Raw genomic sequence first — 20,072 nt, forward strand, 5'->3', positions numbered from 1 at the left:
TGGGGCTTCAAAATGCCACCTTGTGGAACAACCCAAGATAAAGTACTTTAGGACGGAGTGAGCAGTGAGACTCATGGCATGGATTTCTCCCATTACCCATCTTCCAACAGCAGCTTGCTGCATATTCAAAAATCTTACTCCTGTGGATATATGGATAATAGATCCTGCAAGGGGCATCAACAAAAACTTTGAATGAGCTGTAACAGGTGTACCCCTGAATTTGTCTGAGAACCCCCACCTCAGACAGAACCTAGCTAAAAAATCCTCAGTGGCTGCAGCTGAGAAAAAGGAAGATATTTCCCCTGCAAAGGCGTTCATACGTCAAAGAAGGAAAGGTTGCTGAGTTGTGATTAAGAGAGAGACAGTGCCCACCCACTGAAGAACCCTTTGGTAAATATCTGGAAGCAAGAGAAAAGAGAAGTTGTGGTTAAACTGGCCAGAGTGATGGAGGGTCACAGGCATGAATGTCGGGAGGACTGAGATATAGCTTAGGTAAAGTAATTTCAGAACAGAAACTGCTGTTGAAAGGAAAATGCCATAACACTCTGAAGGAAGGTAAAACAGGAGCGATTAGGAGCTGCTAGTGGGAAACAGTAAGAGGGCAGCAACCACGAAGGCCCTGGGAAAGGGCAATGAGACACTCTCCCCCATCAGTGTTTCATGACTTGTGGATTCAAAAGAGGGAGGCAGCTGCTAACAAGAGTGCAAAAAGCCTCACTTGCAAGTTTGAGAGGGAAATCAGGGCTCTAAAGTGAATGCAGTTTGATATGTTTGTAGCTTTGCACTGCTGCTCATGTAGAGATGAACATGTCCAAATAAGGGACTCTGCTTTCAAGAAAGTCAGCAAGCTGGCTGATTCACTTGTAAAATTAAAGAGAGAGAGGGATCACATGAAGCCTTAATACATTTATTACAGACTTGCACACACACAGGCCTGGAGAACATGAGTCATGCTGAACATCAATTTATTTTCAATTGAAGGCAGCTGCTCTACACTGTTCTCAGTAAAGCTATGGTCCTAAAACTGTAGGGTGGACCCATGTAGCAGGAGTTTTGGGGCACCTGGAATCGGAATACAAAGTTCTAAGGAAGCAATATGATTCTAAGGCAGGCAGCATACTCTCCATTAGTCAAATCAGGAGAATTAAATGCAGCAGACCCTCACTGATCTCTGTTGAATTTGTGGGAATGACTCTACCCTTCTGACTTTTTCCATGGAGTATACAGCCTCTAACGCTCTTCCAATGCCAATGTGCTGCTGTGCTACAAGCAAAATCTCTGCACAGTGACCAGTGGAAGAGTTGACTGGTTGAAGGACCCCAGATGATAATATTATTCTTTCCCCACCCAGTTCAAGAAGTCTGAAAAACACTACAGTTGATAGCCCACCCTACTGCCAACCTACCTTTCCTAATTCTACACTGAAGAGAATTATGAAATGCAAAAGCAGTAAATGCTAGCTGTTAGTCTCTGGGGGCAAAATCTGAACCTCTTCAGCAAGGGTCATTTGAAAGCCCATGGCAGCATAAATATGGAGAACTCCCATATCTGACGTACATTGAACCGCATCTGCCACGTTGACGCCCACTCACCCAGCCTCAACAGATCCCTTTGGAGTTCCTCATAATCCTATCTGGTTCTCACCACCCTGAACAATTTAGTGTCATCCGCAAACTTGGCCATTTCACTGCTCACTCCCAACTCTAAATCATTTATGAACAAGTTAAAGAGCATGGGACCCAGTACCGAGCCCTGCGGCACCCCACTGCTTACCGTCCTCCACTGCAAAGGCTGCCCATTTATACGCACTCTCTGCTTCCTATTACTCAGCCAGTTTTTGATCCACAAGAGGACCTGTCCTTTTACTCCATGACTCTCAAGCTTTCTAAGGAGCCTTTGATGAGGAACTTTATCAAAGGCTTTCTGGAAGTCAAGGTAAACAATATCTATCGGGTCTCCTTTGTCCACATGTTTGTTCACACCCTCAAAGAAATGTAACAGGTTAGTGAGGCAAGATCTTCCCTTATAGAACCCATGCTGAGTCTTCCTCAATAACCCGTGTTCATCAATGTGCCTACTCATTCTGTCCTTGATAATGGTTTCTACCAATTTTCCTGGTATTGAAGTCAGACTGACTGGCCTGTAATTTCCCGGATCTCCTCTGGAAACCTTTTTAAAGATGGGGGTGTCATTTGCTACCTTCCAGTCCTCAGGAACGGAGGCAGATTTCAATGAAAGATTACAGATTTTTGTTAGAAGATCCACAAGTTCAACTTTGAGTTCTTTCAGAACTCTTGGATATATCCCATCCGGACCTGGTGATTTATTAGTTTTTAATTCGTCCATCAGTTGTAGGACCTCCTCTTTTGTCACCTCAATCTGACACAGGTCTTTCAACACCCCTTCCAAAATTAGTGGTTCTGGGTCGGGCAAAAAGTTCTCATCTTCCACAGTGAAGACGGAGGCAAAAAATTCATTCAGCTTTTCAGCCATTTCCCTATCCTCCTTCAGTAATCCTTTTAACCCATGGTCATCCAAGGGCCCCACTGCCTCCCTGGCTGGTTTCCTACTTCTAATATATTTGAAGAAATTTTTATTGTTGGTCTTTATGTTTTTTATGCTCCTCATAGTCCCTTTTTGCCTGCCTGATCACAGTCTTGCATTTGATTTGCCACAGCCTGTGTTCCCTTTTATTAATCTCACTTGGACTGGTTTTCCACCGCTTAAAGGAGTCCTTCTTACCTTTTACAGCTTCCATTACTTTGTTTGTTAACCTTGCAGGCCTTTTCTTATGCCTGTTTGTGCCTTTCCTAACTTGTGGTATGTATTTTATCTGAGCTTCTAGGATTATAGTTTTAAATAGTCTCCAAGCTTCCCCAAGGGTTTTGACCGTATTTACCTTTCCTTTCAGTTTCCTCCTCACATGCCTCCTCATCTCAGTGAATTTACCCCTTTTAAAGTTAAACGTGGTTGTGGCGGTCTTTTTGGGCAACTCCCTATTTATACAAACGGTGAAATCAATAACATTATGGTCACTGCTCCCAAGCGGTGCAATCACTTTTACATCTCTCACCAAGTCTTGGGCATCACTTAGGACCAAATCCAGGATCGCCCCACCCCTGGTAGGTTCTGAGACCATCTGCTCCATAGCACAGTCATTGAGAGCATAAAGAGACTCAATCTCTTTCCCTCGACCAGAACACATATTGACCCAATCAATCTGCGGGTAGTTAAAATCACCCATCACGACACAGTTTTTACGATTAGCCGCTATCTTTAAGCCTTCCATCATATTATAATCGTCCTCTCTCTTTTGATTTGGTGGGCGATAACAAACTCCCATAGTTAAATTTCCTTTTGGGCCCTCTATTTCAACCCAAAGCATTTCTAAAAGGGAATCTAATTCTCTGACCTCAGTCTTACTGGACCGTATATCCTCTCTGACATACAGAGCCACCCAACCTCCAACCCTTCCCTCCCTATCCTTCCAATATAACTTATATCCAGGAATCACCGTGTCCCACTGATTCTCCTCATTCCACCAAGTTTCTGAAATTTTTACAATTATGTTTTCTCCCAACACTAAACATTCCAATTCACCAATTTTACTTCGAACACTTCTGGCATTTGCATACAAACATCTATAATTTCCCAGGCAAGCTAGGCCCGCCACCTTCCTCCTGCTGCCTCGAGACGCTGGCAGACAGTCCATACTGTTTGTCACCATCACAGTGGACAACTCTGATGTGTTACCTGGTAGAAAAATAGCAGCCAACCCTTCATCTCTTTGAGACGAGTCCTCCCGAACCAGAGACATTTCATCTCCTGTCGGTTTTCCGCCAAGATTTAGTTTAAAAACTGCTCTGCCACCTTTTTGATTTTAAGCACCAGCAGCCTGGTTCCATCCGGGGACAAGTGGAGACTGTCTCTTTTGTACAGCTCCCGCTTGTTCCAGAAAGCATCCCAGTGCCTAACAAACTTAAACCCTTCCTCCTTACACCATCGTCTCATCCAAACATTGAGACTTCTAATTTGTGCCAGTCTCTCTTGCCCTGCACGTGGAACAGGTAGCACGTCTGAGAAGGCCACCTTGGAGGTCCTGGCCTTAAGTCTCCCGCCTAGCAGCCTAAATTTTTCCTCCAGGACCTCACGACTGCATTTTCCCACATCGTTGGTGCTAACATGTACCAAGACTACTGGCTCCTCCCCAGCACTGTCTATCAGCCTATCTACTACACGCGTAATGTCTGCTACCTTCGCACCAGGCAGGCAAGTCACCATACGGTCAGTATGCGGTTTCGCCACCCAGCTGTCTACTTGCCTAAGGATCGAATCACCAACTACCAACCCCCCCCTCCCCCTGCCCAAGGATGGTTCCTTGGCACGAAAGGATTCCTGCCCACCAACCGAAGAAGAGGTCCCTTCTGAGGGCACATTCCCCTTTTCCTCAGCACGGTGCCCTGTTCCCTCTCGACCCTCACGCTCTCTGGCAGCAATGGGGCTGCTACGTTCAGAGCGGGGCTCATCTAATACGCCCCCGAGAGTCTTCCCCAAGGGCCTAACTGACCGTCTCTGCTTCGTTCCCTGAGGACCAGGAGCCCCTTGCATCGAAGGGGAGCTAAGTAAACAGCAGTCAAAGGAGCTGACACCCTGCCTATAAACCTGCATACAAGATCAGCCTATAACATCAAGAGGCTAGGCAGGCAGAGCTTTCAGGCTGCAAAAAATAGATCAGAGGAAAGGCAGGAGACAGCAAGAGTTCCTGGAACAAGCTTTGATTGTGGTATTACCATACCTCAGTTAAGACAGATGATTCAAATTATGTTCATAGCTCTTCAATCAGAATCAGCAAAACAGACATATTTATTGTAATCTGAATTCTGAAGTTTGGAAATTTAACAAGTACTACACAACTGTCTTACACAGAATGTGACAGAATCCCTTTATCTGAAAAGAACATAAGATCTTCTACAGTCACTAACATAATATGCTTTATTCCCACAACATTGTTCGCCAATCAGCTCAAATGATCAAACTCACAGATTATGTCTAAAGAAGAAGGCAATTGCCAGTAAAATGCAACATTTACTTAAGTCTGTAGGAAAGCGTACTACCAATGTACTGAGTTTCCCATGTCATGAAATGCACATTCTGTGCATGTGTCTTACTTTGCATTACTTTTACTACGGACAGTTAATTCCCCCAAGATCTGTTGAGGATCAATTGAGGAGGTGACCCTCTTACAAAATATATGCCCAAACCAGTCCTTAATTCCATCCACTTTCAAAATTAGCTCCCTCTGTTCTCTCTGCTTACCAACATAGAAAGTGTTGGGAGGTTCCCGGTCATCTAGTGTTACTCCCAAGAGAGTTGTGGTCTGCGAGTCATGGCGAAGCCACAATGCCACTCCTAGAATGATTCCTCCCGCCAGCTGAAAAGAAGCAAGAACGGCAGATTAATACCAGTCCCATCTCTTTACAAGTTCATCCTGTGATTTTGCTAAGCATTCTGGTCAGACACATTAGGCATCTAAAAATGCTCAGACAGTATCCTTTAGAAGAGCAAACTGATGAATGAAAACTTACCTAAGCAGGATGCTGAGCAGGTAAAATGAACCCACATCCCACTGTCTCCTCAGGTGGGAACCATATCAGCAAATATTTGCCAAGTAGGCAATACAGCATTTCCAATGCATTTCCTACAGTAATGGCTGTATTTGAAGGATGGGATTACACACAACCACAGAATATAGTACAAGGTACAAAACACTCAGCTTTCATTTTTAAAGAACCAGTTTCTAGCACTGATGGTTGGAAAGCTAGTAGTGCAGCATAATGACTGGGTTGCTTTCCGCATGGAGATGGGCTCGTGTGGGTTCCCAGTCACTGCTGTCACCTTTCCCAATCAAAGGTATTTAGCTAGGTTCATAGCCATAAAATATGCTTCGCCTCTGCATGACTGGAGCTACATAGTGTCACAGTACTTCCATCAAGTACTTTGCCTGAATGCAAACTGAAATTTCCTTTTTTCCTGTTGCTGCCCAAACTACCTAGCTTGGCCACAAGACCATCTAGTCTGAGTTCCTCCTTGCCACAACCCCATCTTTTTGCTCATGCTCCCCCCCCCCCCAAATACCCTAGTGCATTTGCTGTGAGATAAACATCAATGTAAATTGTTCTAAGGTTATTCTAGCACATTTTCCTGCCACCTTTCCTCTTAGCAATTGTGTTGGGACAAGGTTTTAAATTAACTTTCGGGGGGGGGGGGGGGCTACAAGCAAACAAGCCAAGCACAGGGGCTGGAGGGGAGAGAACATTACTGAAAAATACTGTATTTGAGATTGCAGGAATTTTCAGGCAATAGTGTTGCAATGTGATGAGCATGGATAAGTGAATCTGTTCATTTGGAAGCAACAGCCACCAGCCAGCATTGCAACAATGGAATCAGAGCAATTAAAAAAAATGCACCTGCAGTATCACCATCAGATATTTTACAGTGTTAAGGGGGGGGGGGGGAGCATGGATTAAAATCAAGATGGACCATGTGTACACCTTCAGCAACAGAACAGAACATGGAAGCATCAAAAAGAAATTACTTCAGGCATGCCCTACCCTACTCTAAAATTTGGGCAATGATCTCTTCACGGTAAAGAGCTGCTATTTTCTCACTGGTATTGAGCAGACAACAGCTTGCACAGAGACTTGCCTGGTATATTTTGTGGTATAGAGGATTTCATGAGGTTGGAATCTACAGGCCTAACTGGAACAGAACATTAAGGAGAAAGATTGGTAAAGAGGGGGATAGGTAAGGATACTAGGAGCTTCAATAAATGGGAAAAGATTTTTGTCATGTTGGTGATATGTGATTTGCCTGTGCTGAATCTCACCCCATCACAGAAAGAAAAAAGTCAGATTAAGCAAATTGTGTTATACAACATGGTAAAACTGGATCCAAGCCTCTCCACACCCAGTTTACAACAGGAGGGAGAGACTATGTCAAAACTTGTCCTTCAGACCACAAGGTGGGTCTGAGAAAGACTGGTCATACATTATAATACTGAACCATAACTGCAAGCAATCCATGACATTTCCATCAGAATAAAATCTGGAGAATGACAGAGACAACCAAGATAACCCCTGGGTTATCCCAAGACAGATCAGTTTGATATCAGGTACAAATTCCAGAAGGGTCTAGGCATGATCCTACAGTAACTGGGGAGAGGGAGGTGCAAGTCAGTAAATCAGATTCTACCACCCCTTTGTGAGGCCCTCCCCTACTTAGCAAAAATATAAAGCAATCACCAGAAACATTAAAGTTGAGTTGGGAATTCTTTCTGGAGCCTAAAGTAAGCATCTGGTATTGCCGATCTACAGTAATTCTGGCTTCAGTGTTAGACAAATAAGAAAACAGCCCAGAGCTGCTCATAAAACCTGAGAGGAAAGCTAAACACTGATGCAGCCTGCAATTCTGCTTTTTCCACTCAGAGTTAGCAAGAATTTTGACAACTTGGAAACATACTGCACTGGTTCTGCTCTCTGGTACTCTTGTTTTTCCAGTTGCCATTCCAGGTGTCCATCTCAGTCTTCTACATTCCAGAATAAGATATAAATTCAAGAGCCTCTGCAAGCAGCATTTACACACAGCTAAACAACAGTGCTATTTTCATTTTCTCAAGGGAGGGTGGGTGAGTGATGTCTGTAACATGGGCCAAATTTAGATTGGAGCTCTTGTGCAGACTTCACAGCCACTGAAAGAGGAAGACGTGCCAGTGTGTCTTAAAAAGAGACTCCTCCAGAAGCTTTAAAAAAAAGCTCTATTGGTATAATTTTTTTTACACAACTGCGAAGAGCTACATACATCAGTATTACCAAGTACAAATGTAATAAGTCTAAAAGTATTGTGTAATATATTTCTATTATTTCACAATGCTTTAGACAAAGCTAGGGTTGCCAAGTCCAATTCAAGAAATATCTGGGGACTTTGGGGGTGGAGCCAGGAGACATTGGGGGGGGGGGGAGCCAGGAACAAGGGTGTGACAAGCATAATTGAACTCCAAGGGAGTTCTGGTCATCACATTTAAAGGGACAGCACACCTTTTTAAATGTCTTTCTTCCATAGGAAATAATGAAGGATAGGGGCACCTTCTTTTGGGGCTCATACAACTGGACTCCCTGGTCCAATCATTTTGAAACTTGGAGGGTATTTTGGGGAGAGGCACTAGATACTATACTGAAAATTTGGTGCCTCTACCTCAAAAAATAGCTCCCCCAGAGCCCCCCAAACCTCCAGATCAATTCCCCATTATACCCTATGAGAAATATTCCACATAGGGAATAATGAAGACGTTTCCCTCTCCTCCACACACACACCCGTTCTCGCAAATCTGATGTAGGGGAGTGGCCTCTCTACTCACCAGCCAGCTTCTTCACAGCAACAAAGGCACAGACACAGAAAGTTGAAGCCTTTCACCACCTCCAGAGGTGCAAAGGCACATGGTCCTTTGGGGTGGGGCAGGAAGCAGCCTGGGAAAGCTCCGGCTGCTGCGATGGAGCTGGGTGGGAAGGGGAGGGGCAAGGAGAAGCTGCTGTGATCCGAGGTGAGAAGGGAAGGGAAGGGAGGAGGAGAAGCATCAGGGATCGGTGGGAAGGGGAGAGGAGAAACTGCTGGGATCTAGGCTGCGTGGGAAGGACCGCCATTCCCCCCGCTTTCTGGATTTTTGCCGAGCGGGGGGAGGAGGCTCCAAATCTGGGGTTCCCCAGCCAGGTGGGGAATTTGGGAAGCCTAGACAAAGCTGCTATGTGTAGATGAGGGTCAGAAAAATTTCTAATGTTTTTTCTCCATGAAAAAATCTTTCTAAATATTCATAAAATTAAACTACTAATGGATGCCATTTCCATTTCAATATTAGGCAAACATGACAGTTTCAAAGTTCCAATTAATGGTTTTCAGGTGGGAGAGTACATGTTAAAATATTTGTAAAACAGAGGTTGGAAGATAAAACCACATATTACTATCCAATTAAAAAAACCCAGCAAACAGGTTATGAAATCACCCAATTTGATCTGCCTGGCCAACCTAAAATTCTTATTTATATCTCCTCTCAGACAGTGTAAGACATAGCTAATCAGCAATCTGATATGAACCAACAACTACTGAGTTGAGGTACCCCAGTAACCACCACAGAGGAGAGTTAAATTCTGCTGTAGCAGATGAGAGGACAACCATGATATATGCAGCACAGTTCTTTGGTGTTGTCAAGAAACTGGCCTTGTTTACCTGTTTCTTGGCCTTTCAAATGTTGGTTCAGGCTTTGAAGGCTCCTCTCTGGGAAATTATCTTCATGTTGACTTGCAGTTTCCAAAGAGACAAGGGATGAGATGGAGTCAGGCTAGGACTGCCGGCTTTGGGTTGAGAAATACCTGGAGATTTTGGGGATGGAATCGGTTTGCTAGTTCCCTTTGGGGATGGAGTAGGTTTGCTAGTTTCCCTTACCTTGGCTTTTTGGGGGGGAGGCTTCTGGGATGTCCACCCCCAAAATGATGTTTTGGACAACTTCTGGCTGGAAGTAGCCTGAAAAACAGGAAGTGGGATGCAGCCATTTGAGTGGTCCCTTTTGCTAGGGGGAAGTGAAAGGGACCACTCAAACGGCTGCCTGCCATTTCACAGCCAGTTTCACCCTCCACACACACTTCTAATTAGAGGGAGGGGAGTGGACCTGATTGCTGAAAAGGCTTGCAGCAAGTTTAGGTTAACAGCCTAAACTTGCTTCAAGCCTCCTCAGATATCAGAGTTGCTGAAGGCTTGCAGCCATCTGAGTGGACACCCTCCCTAAATCAAGGGGATTCCCTACCTGGATCAGGGGGCTGGAATCCCTAGGGTGGAGCCTGAGGAGGGCAGAGTTTTGAGTATAATGCCATAGAATCCAACTAATAAAGTGGCAATTTTCTGTAGATGAACTGATCTCTGTTGCCTGAAGATTAGTTGTATTAGCAGGAGATCTCCAGCCACCACCTGGAGGTTGGGGAAACACTATATGCACAGTAAGTCATGTTATTAATAAATATTCTCTATGAAAAATAGTGAGAAATAGTTAAGAGAGGGGGTGAAGCAAGCTGTGGTGCTTCTACTTCTAAAGAAACCTACACTTGACTCATGAGATCTCAGTAATTATTGGCCAGTCTCAAATGTTCCACTTGTGAGCAAGGTGACTGAATGGGTGATGGCTTTCGTGGATGAGGCAAATTGTTTAGACCCCCCCTCCAGTCTGGATTTAGGCCTGGTTATGGAACTGAAACAACCTTGGTCATCCTGATGGATGACTTGCACTGGGAGATGGACAGAGGGAGTGTGACTCTGTTGAGTCTCCTGGACCTCTCAATGGCTTTTGATATCATCTTTCATAGGATCTTTCTGGACCACCTATCTGGACTGGGATTGGGAGGCACTGTTCTGTGGTGGTTCCAGTTCCACCTGGAGGGTATGTTTCATAAGGTGGTGCAGTCCCTTGGATTATGGGGTTCCACAAGTTCCACCTTGTCTCCTATGCTCTTTAATATATATATGAAACCACTGGGTGAGGTCACCTAGAAATTCAGACAGGGTTGTCACCACTATGTGGATGACACTCAGTTCTATCTCATACTTCCAGATGATTCCAGGTAAGATCCTAGGGAACCCTGAACCAGTGCCTGGAGGCAGTTTTGTTTACCCAATCTTTACAAGGGGCACAGAGGTAGCTAACAATGTAAAATATACATGATGAAATACATTATAAAAAGAGTGTTTTGCAGTGGGTGCAGGCTAATAAATTGATGAAAGTGCTACGGGTAGGTGGAAGAAGTGACCTGGGATTTAAGGTATCACCTGATCTGGATGGGGTTGCACTCCCTTTGAAGGAACAAGTTTGTAGTCTGCGAGTGATCTTAGACTCAGGCCTACTGCTGGATAAGTAGGTGGCAGCTGTGTCCAAGAGTGGCCTTTGCCACCTTTGACTGGTTAGCCAGCTGCAGCCTTTTCCTGGGCAGAAATGATCTGGCAACTGTGATGCATGCCCTGGCTACATCCAGATTAGATTACTGCAACGAGCTTTACATGGTGCTGCCCTGGAAAAATGGCTGTAAACACCAACTGGAACAGAATACTGTAGCCAGGATGCTGAAAGGAGTGGGTCATAGAGACCATATCACTCCAGTCTCGGCCTATTTGTACTGGCTTTCAGTTTGTTGCCAGGCACAATTCAAGGTGCTGGTCTTGACTTCAAAGCCCTATATGGTTTGGGATCAATATACCTGAACAAGTGCCTAATTCCTTATGAACTCCTCTGACTGTTATGGTCCTCTTCACAGGTTCTGCTTCAGGTACCCCCACCTTCTGAGATCAGGCAGGAGGCAGCCCAGGAGAGGGCCTTCTTGTTAATAGTACTAACGCTCTGGAACTTTTTCTCCAGGGAGATCTGTCTATCCCTTTCTGTTGCCGTCTTCTGACAGCAGGTAAGGATTTGTTTTATTTGGCATTACTTCAATAACCCCTGCTTCCTAAACAATGTTTTAATGTTTTGTATGTATTTTAACTGTTTTGTATGTATTTTAATTCTATTTTTAACTCTTTAAAATGGTTTTGATGATATGTGTTTGGAAGGGGGCTGATTTTAATAGTTTTATGTCATTTTACTTCGTATATTTTAAATTGCTAGATGCCTTGGCAGCTCTTATAAGGGCAAACAGGTGGGATATAAATTTTGTTAATGACAACAATTAAAACCACTTGATCTGTCCCCCCCAATATTTAAGTTGAAGTCTTTGTTGCTATGTTAACATAAAATTAATATGAGTTACTTTTAAAATTTATTGAATACAAGTCAAATCATGCAGTATTTAAGGCCTTGGATAAAATTTCTATTCCAATGTTTTCCAGAAGACCTCTATCACTGCCCCATGCTTTCAGTCTCCAAATAGAAAAAACTCCCTCAACCGGATTTCTTGTATGTTGAAACACCTTATATTCTCAATGGACAGAAGACTGTCCTTTGTCCACATGCGTCAACACAATGCAATGTCTCCCTTTTGTAGGAGAGTTTTGCAAGAACCTCCTTATTATGAATAAACAGCTCACCAGTCTGATTTTAAAAAATCATGCCCCAGCTGTTTTATCATACAATTTAAGCAACAGAAGGACAGTAGCTTATTATATAGTGTGCTTGCATGTATGCATACACAAATATGAGCAAAAGGAAGACTGAGCTCTTGTACCATTAATACAGTAGTGCAGAAGAAGAGGAAATTCAACAGGTGCAAGGCGAAACTGACAATAGCTTCAGTCAGATGGAAAGGCAGTTGGAAAAACTTGTTAATTTTGCCTTGCTTTAAAATGACTTGCTATCTAGTAAAGCCAAGTTGAAGGGCAATGCGGACACCAAAATCAACCACACAGATTTCTCCCAGATCCAGTTTCCAAGACAATTTAACTAGACAGGGCCTGAAACATATCCTTCCCACCCAGCCCCCATCAGAAGGAAAAGAGAAGGTGTGCTAAAAAACCTGCTAGCATGGGCCATTTGAACTTTCATTTCCACTATCTTCTATGCAGCTGCTGTATATGGACAATGTGCTGAGTGTATCTAATTTCTGCAACAGCTTTATGTAGGCACTAGTAATAAGGCCTGTTGTGGGGAGAAATACAACGGGCACTAGAAATTTGCAATGGGTGTGTTTCATGGCCTGAGAGGGGGGCTGGGGAGGTAAGGGAAAGATAGAGAGAGGCAAGGTATGTTAAGAAGACAGCTGTTGGGAAAGGAAATAGAGAAAGTGGGGAAATGTGGGGTAGATTATCAGAGAACGGGCATATCTTGAGAAAGAAGGGATGGGGCAAAAGAGATGGGGTAGATTACTTTCCATCTTCTCCTCCCTCCCTGCAGCCTCTACCTAGGAAAAGGACAGTCTATCTATGCAGTGGGAACCAAAGCAGCTTACATCATTCTCCTCTTCCCCCTTTTGATCTGCACAACAACCCTATGAAGCAGGTTAGGCTGAAAGTCTGTGACTGGTCTGAAATCACCCAGTCAGCTTCCACAGCAAGAAGCTAGGTATGGCAAACCCTGCTCTGAAGTGCCAGCTGCCAGGTCACACCGTCTGTCATGGGGAGGGGGGGTGACCTTAGGGGGGTATAATGACTCAGAGATAGTTTTCAAGCTTTTTGGTGAGAACATTTTGCCAGTAAAATTCAGAAGGTTTTTGCATCAAGTTAGAGAAAGGATCAGGACTGGCTTGCTCCTAAACTAATACTTATTCCAGGTTGAGAAATTCTGAAGAAAATAAAGAGGTTCCAGAGAACATTTTGCCAGCCAAATTCAAAAGGTTTTTGCATCTGTTTAGAGAAGACGTTAAGGCTCGGTTTGCTCCCAATATTAATACTGAATTGTAATAAGATGCTATTAACTTTGAAGAAAATAGAAATACTCCTGAGGAAGACTTTTGATTAAATGAGCTTACATCTGGGTGCTCACTGGATGAACTTTTCTTTGTGATCTTGTAACGCTGTACTTCTTTATAATGCGTTTAAAAGGATTTGCATGACTTTAAAAGCAATGCTTTACTAAATGTTGTTAGACAGTATATCACAGTGTTTGTTTGTTTTTATTTTATGAACAGAAGCAAGCAGCCAGACCTAGTTAATTCATGGCAGTCAGGCAGCATCAAGTCACCCAGAGAGTGTTGCCAGGCCTAGGGCAGGAAATCTCCAGGTGGAGGCTAAAGGTATCTTGGTATCACAACTGAACTCCAGACAACATAACTCTTTTCCACTGGAGAAAATAACTGCTCTGGAGGGTGGACTCTATGGCATTATATTTAAGCTGGGGCCTCTCCCCTCCTCAAAGTCTGGCTTTCATAGACTCCACCACAAAATCTCCAGGAATTTCCCACCAACCTGGAATTGGCAGCCCTAGTCAGGACTGGCCCCAATAAGTTCTCCCTCAAAGGTCAAAACAGGCCTGGACAGGGCTTCCTCCCCCTACACCCCACCTTTTACTGGCAGAAACAAGCTTGGTTGTAAGGCTGCCGGGAGGGGGGGAATACCTGGGGAATTTGGGGGGTGGCGCCAGGAGACTTTCCCATTCCTTCTCAAAATAAATAAAAATACAAAAATGCCATTCCCCTGAATATAGTCTTCATTTGCTCATCCCCCAGCAGCTGACAGCACTTCCACTAAATGAAACTGAACATGCACACACACACTCTCACAAAGCAGCCAAACTAAACAGTTTGCAAGCACAGACTTTTGTGATCTCACTGGGGCAATTTACTCACTGGGACAATTTGCTTGCTGGAACTGCTGAATGTAACCGTCTGCTGTATTTCAACCAAGTTCTTCAGACTAAAAAGAAACAAAAGCAAAGCAGCTCCAAACAAACAGGGAGACTCTGCTCACTCCTCGTCTTTTTATGCACTCACCAAGAAGACCCAGGAGCCTTCAGCCAATTGGGAGAAGACTTTCTGTGGCTATTTCCCTCCGCCACCCCACTCTCAGCCAATCGAGGGAGGCTTTCTCTCCTCTGCAAAGCAGTGCCTCAATCCTCAGCCAATGGAACACAACTGACCTTGACAGGCAGCTGACAGACACCACAGCCAATGGGAGAGCTGGAAAGTGCCAATACCATAGAGCTTTTAGATATATATAAGGATACTCAGAAAAAACTCACCCAAGCAAGTCATTTAATTCAGCAGCACCTATGTTAACTATTGTTTAGTAATCATATTAAATCCTTTATATTTGTTTAGCAAGGCAATATTCATTTAAAAGGCCCTACCCAATTAACAAGGAGATTCTTGATTTTTTAATAAACCACACAAGAGATGTTAACTCACCAACACCAAACATCAGCTTTTGCAACAGGAAAAACAAAACATTCGAACTGGGATGTTAGAACACCACATGCCTATAAATGGTTGAGAAGAATTTATGACTGAGAGCTAAATCTGGATACAAAACTGAGATACACATCTGGCTCTTTAAGACTAATGAGAGTTTCAGAACATGGGAAAGATGCCATGAAACAACCTAGTAACATTTTTCACTTAATGGCTATGCTTTGTTTTACTTTACTAATGGTGTTATATCTGAAAACAGCCTCATGGGAACTTTGAGTTTACCAGTAGCAGGTGTTGGGGACTATCTCTCACAAATACATAAGTACCAAGGAAGCACGGTTGAAAGATAAAATTACTATTACTACTAATGTCTCCCCTTCTCAAACTATTTGGGAGTAAGAGACACAACATGCAGTAGCACAGAAGTTATGAATTTTTTCAAAAGCAAAACCTTTCCTCTCCTTCATAATCAAGCCATTTTTGCAGAGCATGCAACCACACCATCATAGAATGTTGCTGTGTTAGAAAAGATTTTTTAAAAAGATCTTATGTCCAGTACAAGGTGGCAACCTAATTGAGGGAAAGTCACTTCATGCAAGGTGGGGGCAAAAGGATTATTAGGTCAGGCCGGGGGGGGGGGTTGCATAACCCTACCACTGGCATTATCTACAGCACTACTTTATAGGATTTGACATTGGAAATTTCTCAAAAATCCTAATCCTAGATTACTGTAATGTACTTTATACTGTTTTGCATTAACAGAAATTATTGTTTGGGGATCACTTAAATCTGAAATGGGCAGATGGACTTGAGAGTTCCTATAATTTGCTGCTTCTGGAAGCTTAATGTGAGTTATAGGCTGGTTGCCTCACAACGGAACTCTTCAAGGACTGTTGCCTCAGAAGTTTCAAAACTGGTCCATAAAAAATTCCATGTTGTGGCAAAAATACACAGTGATAGATATGCAATGATCACCGTGGCTGGAACATGTTATAACCACTGCAATCCTAGCTAATAACCAATATGAATTAGACATGGAAAATTAGGCTTAAGCAAGTAACATTTTTTAATTACTTTAAAAGCAAAAGCAACTGTGCAAAGCTACAATCTGAAACCAAAGTATTTCAAGGAAGAGGAGGGGTGTGTAAAAGGTAAAGGTAGTCCCTTGTGCAAGCATCAGTCGTTTTCAACTCTAGCGTGACGTCGTACCACGACGTTCTCATGACAGACTTTTTATGGGGTGGTTTGCCATTGCCTTCCCCAGTCATCTACACTTTACCCCCAGCAAGCTGGGTACTCGTTTTACCAACCTTGGAATGATGGAAGGCTGAGTCAACCTTGAGTTGGCTACCTGAACCCAGCTTCCGCCAGGATCGAACTCAGGTCGTGAGCAGAGCTTAGGACTGCAGTACTGCAGCTTTACCACTCTGCGCCACCGGGCCACAGGAAGCACTTACTAAAATTGCCTCCTCCAAGTTCCTTCTCTTTTTATGAGGGAAAATTTTTAGAAAAAATGATACACTGATATGGCCTGTCATATCTGTGCCCTGTGACTCTCACAGAGGGTGCATTTATATGTCACAAATAAAGCTTGGTTGATTCATTATAAGAATAAGTCAGGAACTCCATAGGCTTGTGGCTCCCCCCCACCCCCAGCTCATGGAAGTCTTCAAGGACACCAACAATTCAGTTTGCTACAGTGTCTAAATTGGATGATGAAAGGATAAAATGACAGACAGGCAACAAAGCAGACCTCAGTTTATTGCAGTTTAAAACCAGTTAGTACTTAATTCTGCAGCTATACACACATTCATAAAAAGTTTGTGCATTTTAGTTCACAAGCATCTGAAGTGTGTGCAGGCACAAGATAATACATATAGCAAGTAATGACTTTCTATTACACAAAGGATGAAGCACTGTTTTCAAATGTTTAGAGTTTACATTTTGTGGGAATTAACCAGAATATTCAGCAACTTTGCTGAATATCAGAGACTAATCACTTCTGACTTATAGTGACCCTATGTCCTCCAAAATATCATAAAACTAACAGCCTTGGTCAGATCTTTCGAACTAAGGATCATGGCTTCCTTTATTGAGTCAATCCATCTCATGTTGGGTTTTCCTCTTTTCCTACTTTTCTTGACATTATTGTCTTTTCCAGTGACTCCTATCTTCTCATAATGGAGCCAAAGTACAATAGCCTCAGCTTAGTTCTTCTAGCGTCTAGAGAAAGTTCAGGCTTGATTTGATCTAGAACTCACTTGAGACATAGCTACGAAGTTTTGTTTTACTTCAATTTTGTACTCTTTCGATGAAGACATTTCAAAACAGGATACAACAACAGTGGATTCCAGTTATGTTTATCATATTTTCAACAATATATATTATTCTGTTATGAATTCTGTATCTGTTATGCATTCTGTATCACATTTTACATGTATATGTTCTAGTGTTTAAATATGTTATCACATTTTGTATATTCTGTTTTTGATATATATGTGTAGTTCTTTATAATAACATATAGAGAGTGTGGTGCTCATTAGCATTTTGAATTTTGTGCCAGCTTTTAAGTGTATTTGGTTCATTGATTGTGTGCATGAAAAAACTAAATCAAGTTTTTATTTGATATTCCTAGCTGAAAAGTTCAGGCTCCATTAAGCCTTTAGTTGAGCTGTTTGAACAGGATGCATGAGTTCTCCCCCCCTCCCCTTTCTGCTTTCCTCATCCAAAAATGCCTATCACAAGAAGATAAAGGCTTGTTTCATCATGCAAACAGCCATGTGGAAATAACTTCCTGCAATCAAAACAAAATAGGAGTCAAGTTCAACCTTTAAGACCAACTAAGTTTTATTAAGAACGTAAGCTTTCGTGTGCTCTCTAAGCCCACTTCATCAGACGTGGAATCTGGTACAGTGAGCAAAGCCACACATAGCTGGTAGTCAGTGGCTCAGAATGCAAAATGGTACAAATTTAAGATTCAATGACAGAATATTAAAATTAACAAATTGAGCAAACCTTTGATCTGAGTAGCATGAGCATGCAAAAGCAATAAAACAGTAATATGTCAAAATGTGAGAATGGCTGTTAATGACTATATTGTATTAAGCCTGGGTCAAAAGGAAGGTATTTAAATCTCAAAAGATTTCCCATCCAACTAATTGACATATTATTGTTTTATTTCTTTTGCATGCTCATGCTACTCAGATCAAAGATTTGCTCAATTTGTTAATTTTACTATTCTGTCATTGAATCTTAAATTTGTACCATTTTGCATTCCAAATCACTCCCTACCAGATAATTTTACTATACTGTCATTGGAGTACATGAAAGCTTATGTTCTGAATAAAAGTAAGTTGGTCTTAAAGGTGTTCTACTACTTCAGACCAATACATCTGACTACTTGGATCTTCCTGCAATCAGTTTTCATTCCACTGCCAAATAAGTTTGGAGGCAGCATAACCAAAACTTAGCAGATCCACAGCACACAGAGGGAATCTGCCTTCCCCCCTCCCCACAATTTTCTTTACCCAAAACAGTACAAGGGTGCAATATTGGCCATCTTGGCAGATGCACGTGTACTGATTGGCAACACATGCAGCTGCCAAATAGTCTTCCAGAGTTTTTTAGGTTGGGAAAATGGCAGGGAAAGCAGGAATCACTTCTGCCTACATACTGTTGTCCCAGCTGAGATCCTACCTAGAATCATAGAATCACAGAGTTGGAAGGGACCTCCAGGGTCATCTAGTCCCAGCCCCTTGCACAGTGTAGGAAATCTACAAATACCTACCCCAAATTCACAGGATCTTCATCGCTGTCAGATGGCCATCTAGCTTCTGTTAAAAATCCTTATGAACTACCTGCTTGAAGACTGTTTCCACAGGGAACTCACTACTGACATCTGCCTATAAGTCTCCAAAACAAAAGTGATGGCATTTGGCAAAAAAGCCAAGAAGAGGTATTGTACTATGAAAGGGAAAAAAATAGAACAAGTAACAAAATTTACTTATTTGGGAATGGTAATTCAGAATACAGGTGCCTATACTGAACATTGTAATATGAGGGTGGAGAAAGCTGAGAAAACAATGTACGCTATCCTGAGATTTTTTCGCTCTAAGGGGGCCTTCTATGTTCCGGCAGCACTGAAACTGTTCCAATACAAAGTGTTAACACAATTGCTCTATGGTATTAACCTGGGCATTTCGGCTAAAAAACTGAAGGCTCTCGAGAAAGTGCAATCTAAATTTCTTCGTAACGTTTTGCAGCTTCCGCCAGGTGTGTCAAATGCCCTTTTGCGTTTAGAAACTGGGCAAATGAGAATTGAGGCCAGAATTATGTTATCTTCGGCATATCAATGGCTAAGGATCAATAAAAACAAAAAAGGCCTCTTCCCTTTAATAACTCAAGACCCCTATAGGCCAAGGTGGCTGCAATTGGTCAGAAGCAACTTAGAAAGTATAGGATTCTCACTTGAAAACCTCTTGGCGCAGAGCTATGCCAAAGCAAAAAGTATTATCAAACAAAGAATCTGTGATATAGAGAGACAAAGGGATCTAGAACAGGCCCCCTCTTTTTTAGCATCTACTGAGACCAAATATGTTATGAGGACGGCCAAGTACTTTTTTTATTTGGAGGTACCAGCCCACAGAAGAGCCTTTACGTTGGCTCGATGTGCAGCCATGCCCTCAAAGGTGCTAGAAGGGAAATATAGAAAAGTCCCGTATGAAGACCGACGCTGTCCTTGTGCTATGGGAGAGGTGGAGTCGATGACCCATATGTTTTTTCGATGCCCTTTCCACCAAGTACAGAGGAATAGGTTTGTTTCCCCGTTTGTAGTTAAACCAATGGCAGACGCGGATGAGGCATGTTTGGAGAAACTTTTGGTGGATGCAAGTCCAACTATCTCTAGACAGATAGCCAAATTTTGCCATTATCTTGTGAAGTTCCATACTAAGAAACTGCATGTCTTGTATGACCGCTTGGAATTTTAGTTTATAAATGTTTTTATATACTCTGATTTAAAGGATTTATATAAATTGGAACTGACTTGAATTTTAAAATCGGTTAAATTATATTTTAGTTATCTTGGATTGTATAGGTGGGGAAATGTTCAAGTATTTTATGTTTTTTTAGGAGGGTATTTTATACTATCTTAGGTATTTTAGGAGGGTTTTATATGATGTGTTGTAGTTTTTATATTGGTCTATGACT

General features: G+C 42.6%; 1 protein-coding gene across 1 annotated transcript in view; it reads right to left on the minus strand.

Moving 5' to 3' along the window:
- The window catches only part of CD81 (CD81 molecule), a 110,389-nt gene that overhangs the window by 59,232 nt on the left and 31,085 nt on the right, over positions 1-20,072 (minus strand). Inside the window, exon 2 of the mRNA XM_060261636.1 lies at positions 5,317-5,431. Coding sequence (XP_060117619.1) covers positions 5,317-5,431 — 115 coding nt within the window. The remainder of the gene's footprint in view (positions 1-5,316; positions 5,432-20,072) is intronic.

Source organism: Heteronotia binoei, chromosome 21 (genome assembly GCF_032191835.1).
Source record: "Heteronotia binoei isolate CCM8104 ecotype False Entrance Well chromosome 21, APGP_CSIRO_Hbin_v1, whole genome shotgun sequence".
In the NCBI taxonomy this organism is placed as follows: Eukaryota; Metazoa; Chordata; class Lepidosauria; order Squamata; family Gekkonidae; genus Heteronotia; species Heteronotia binoei.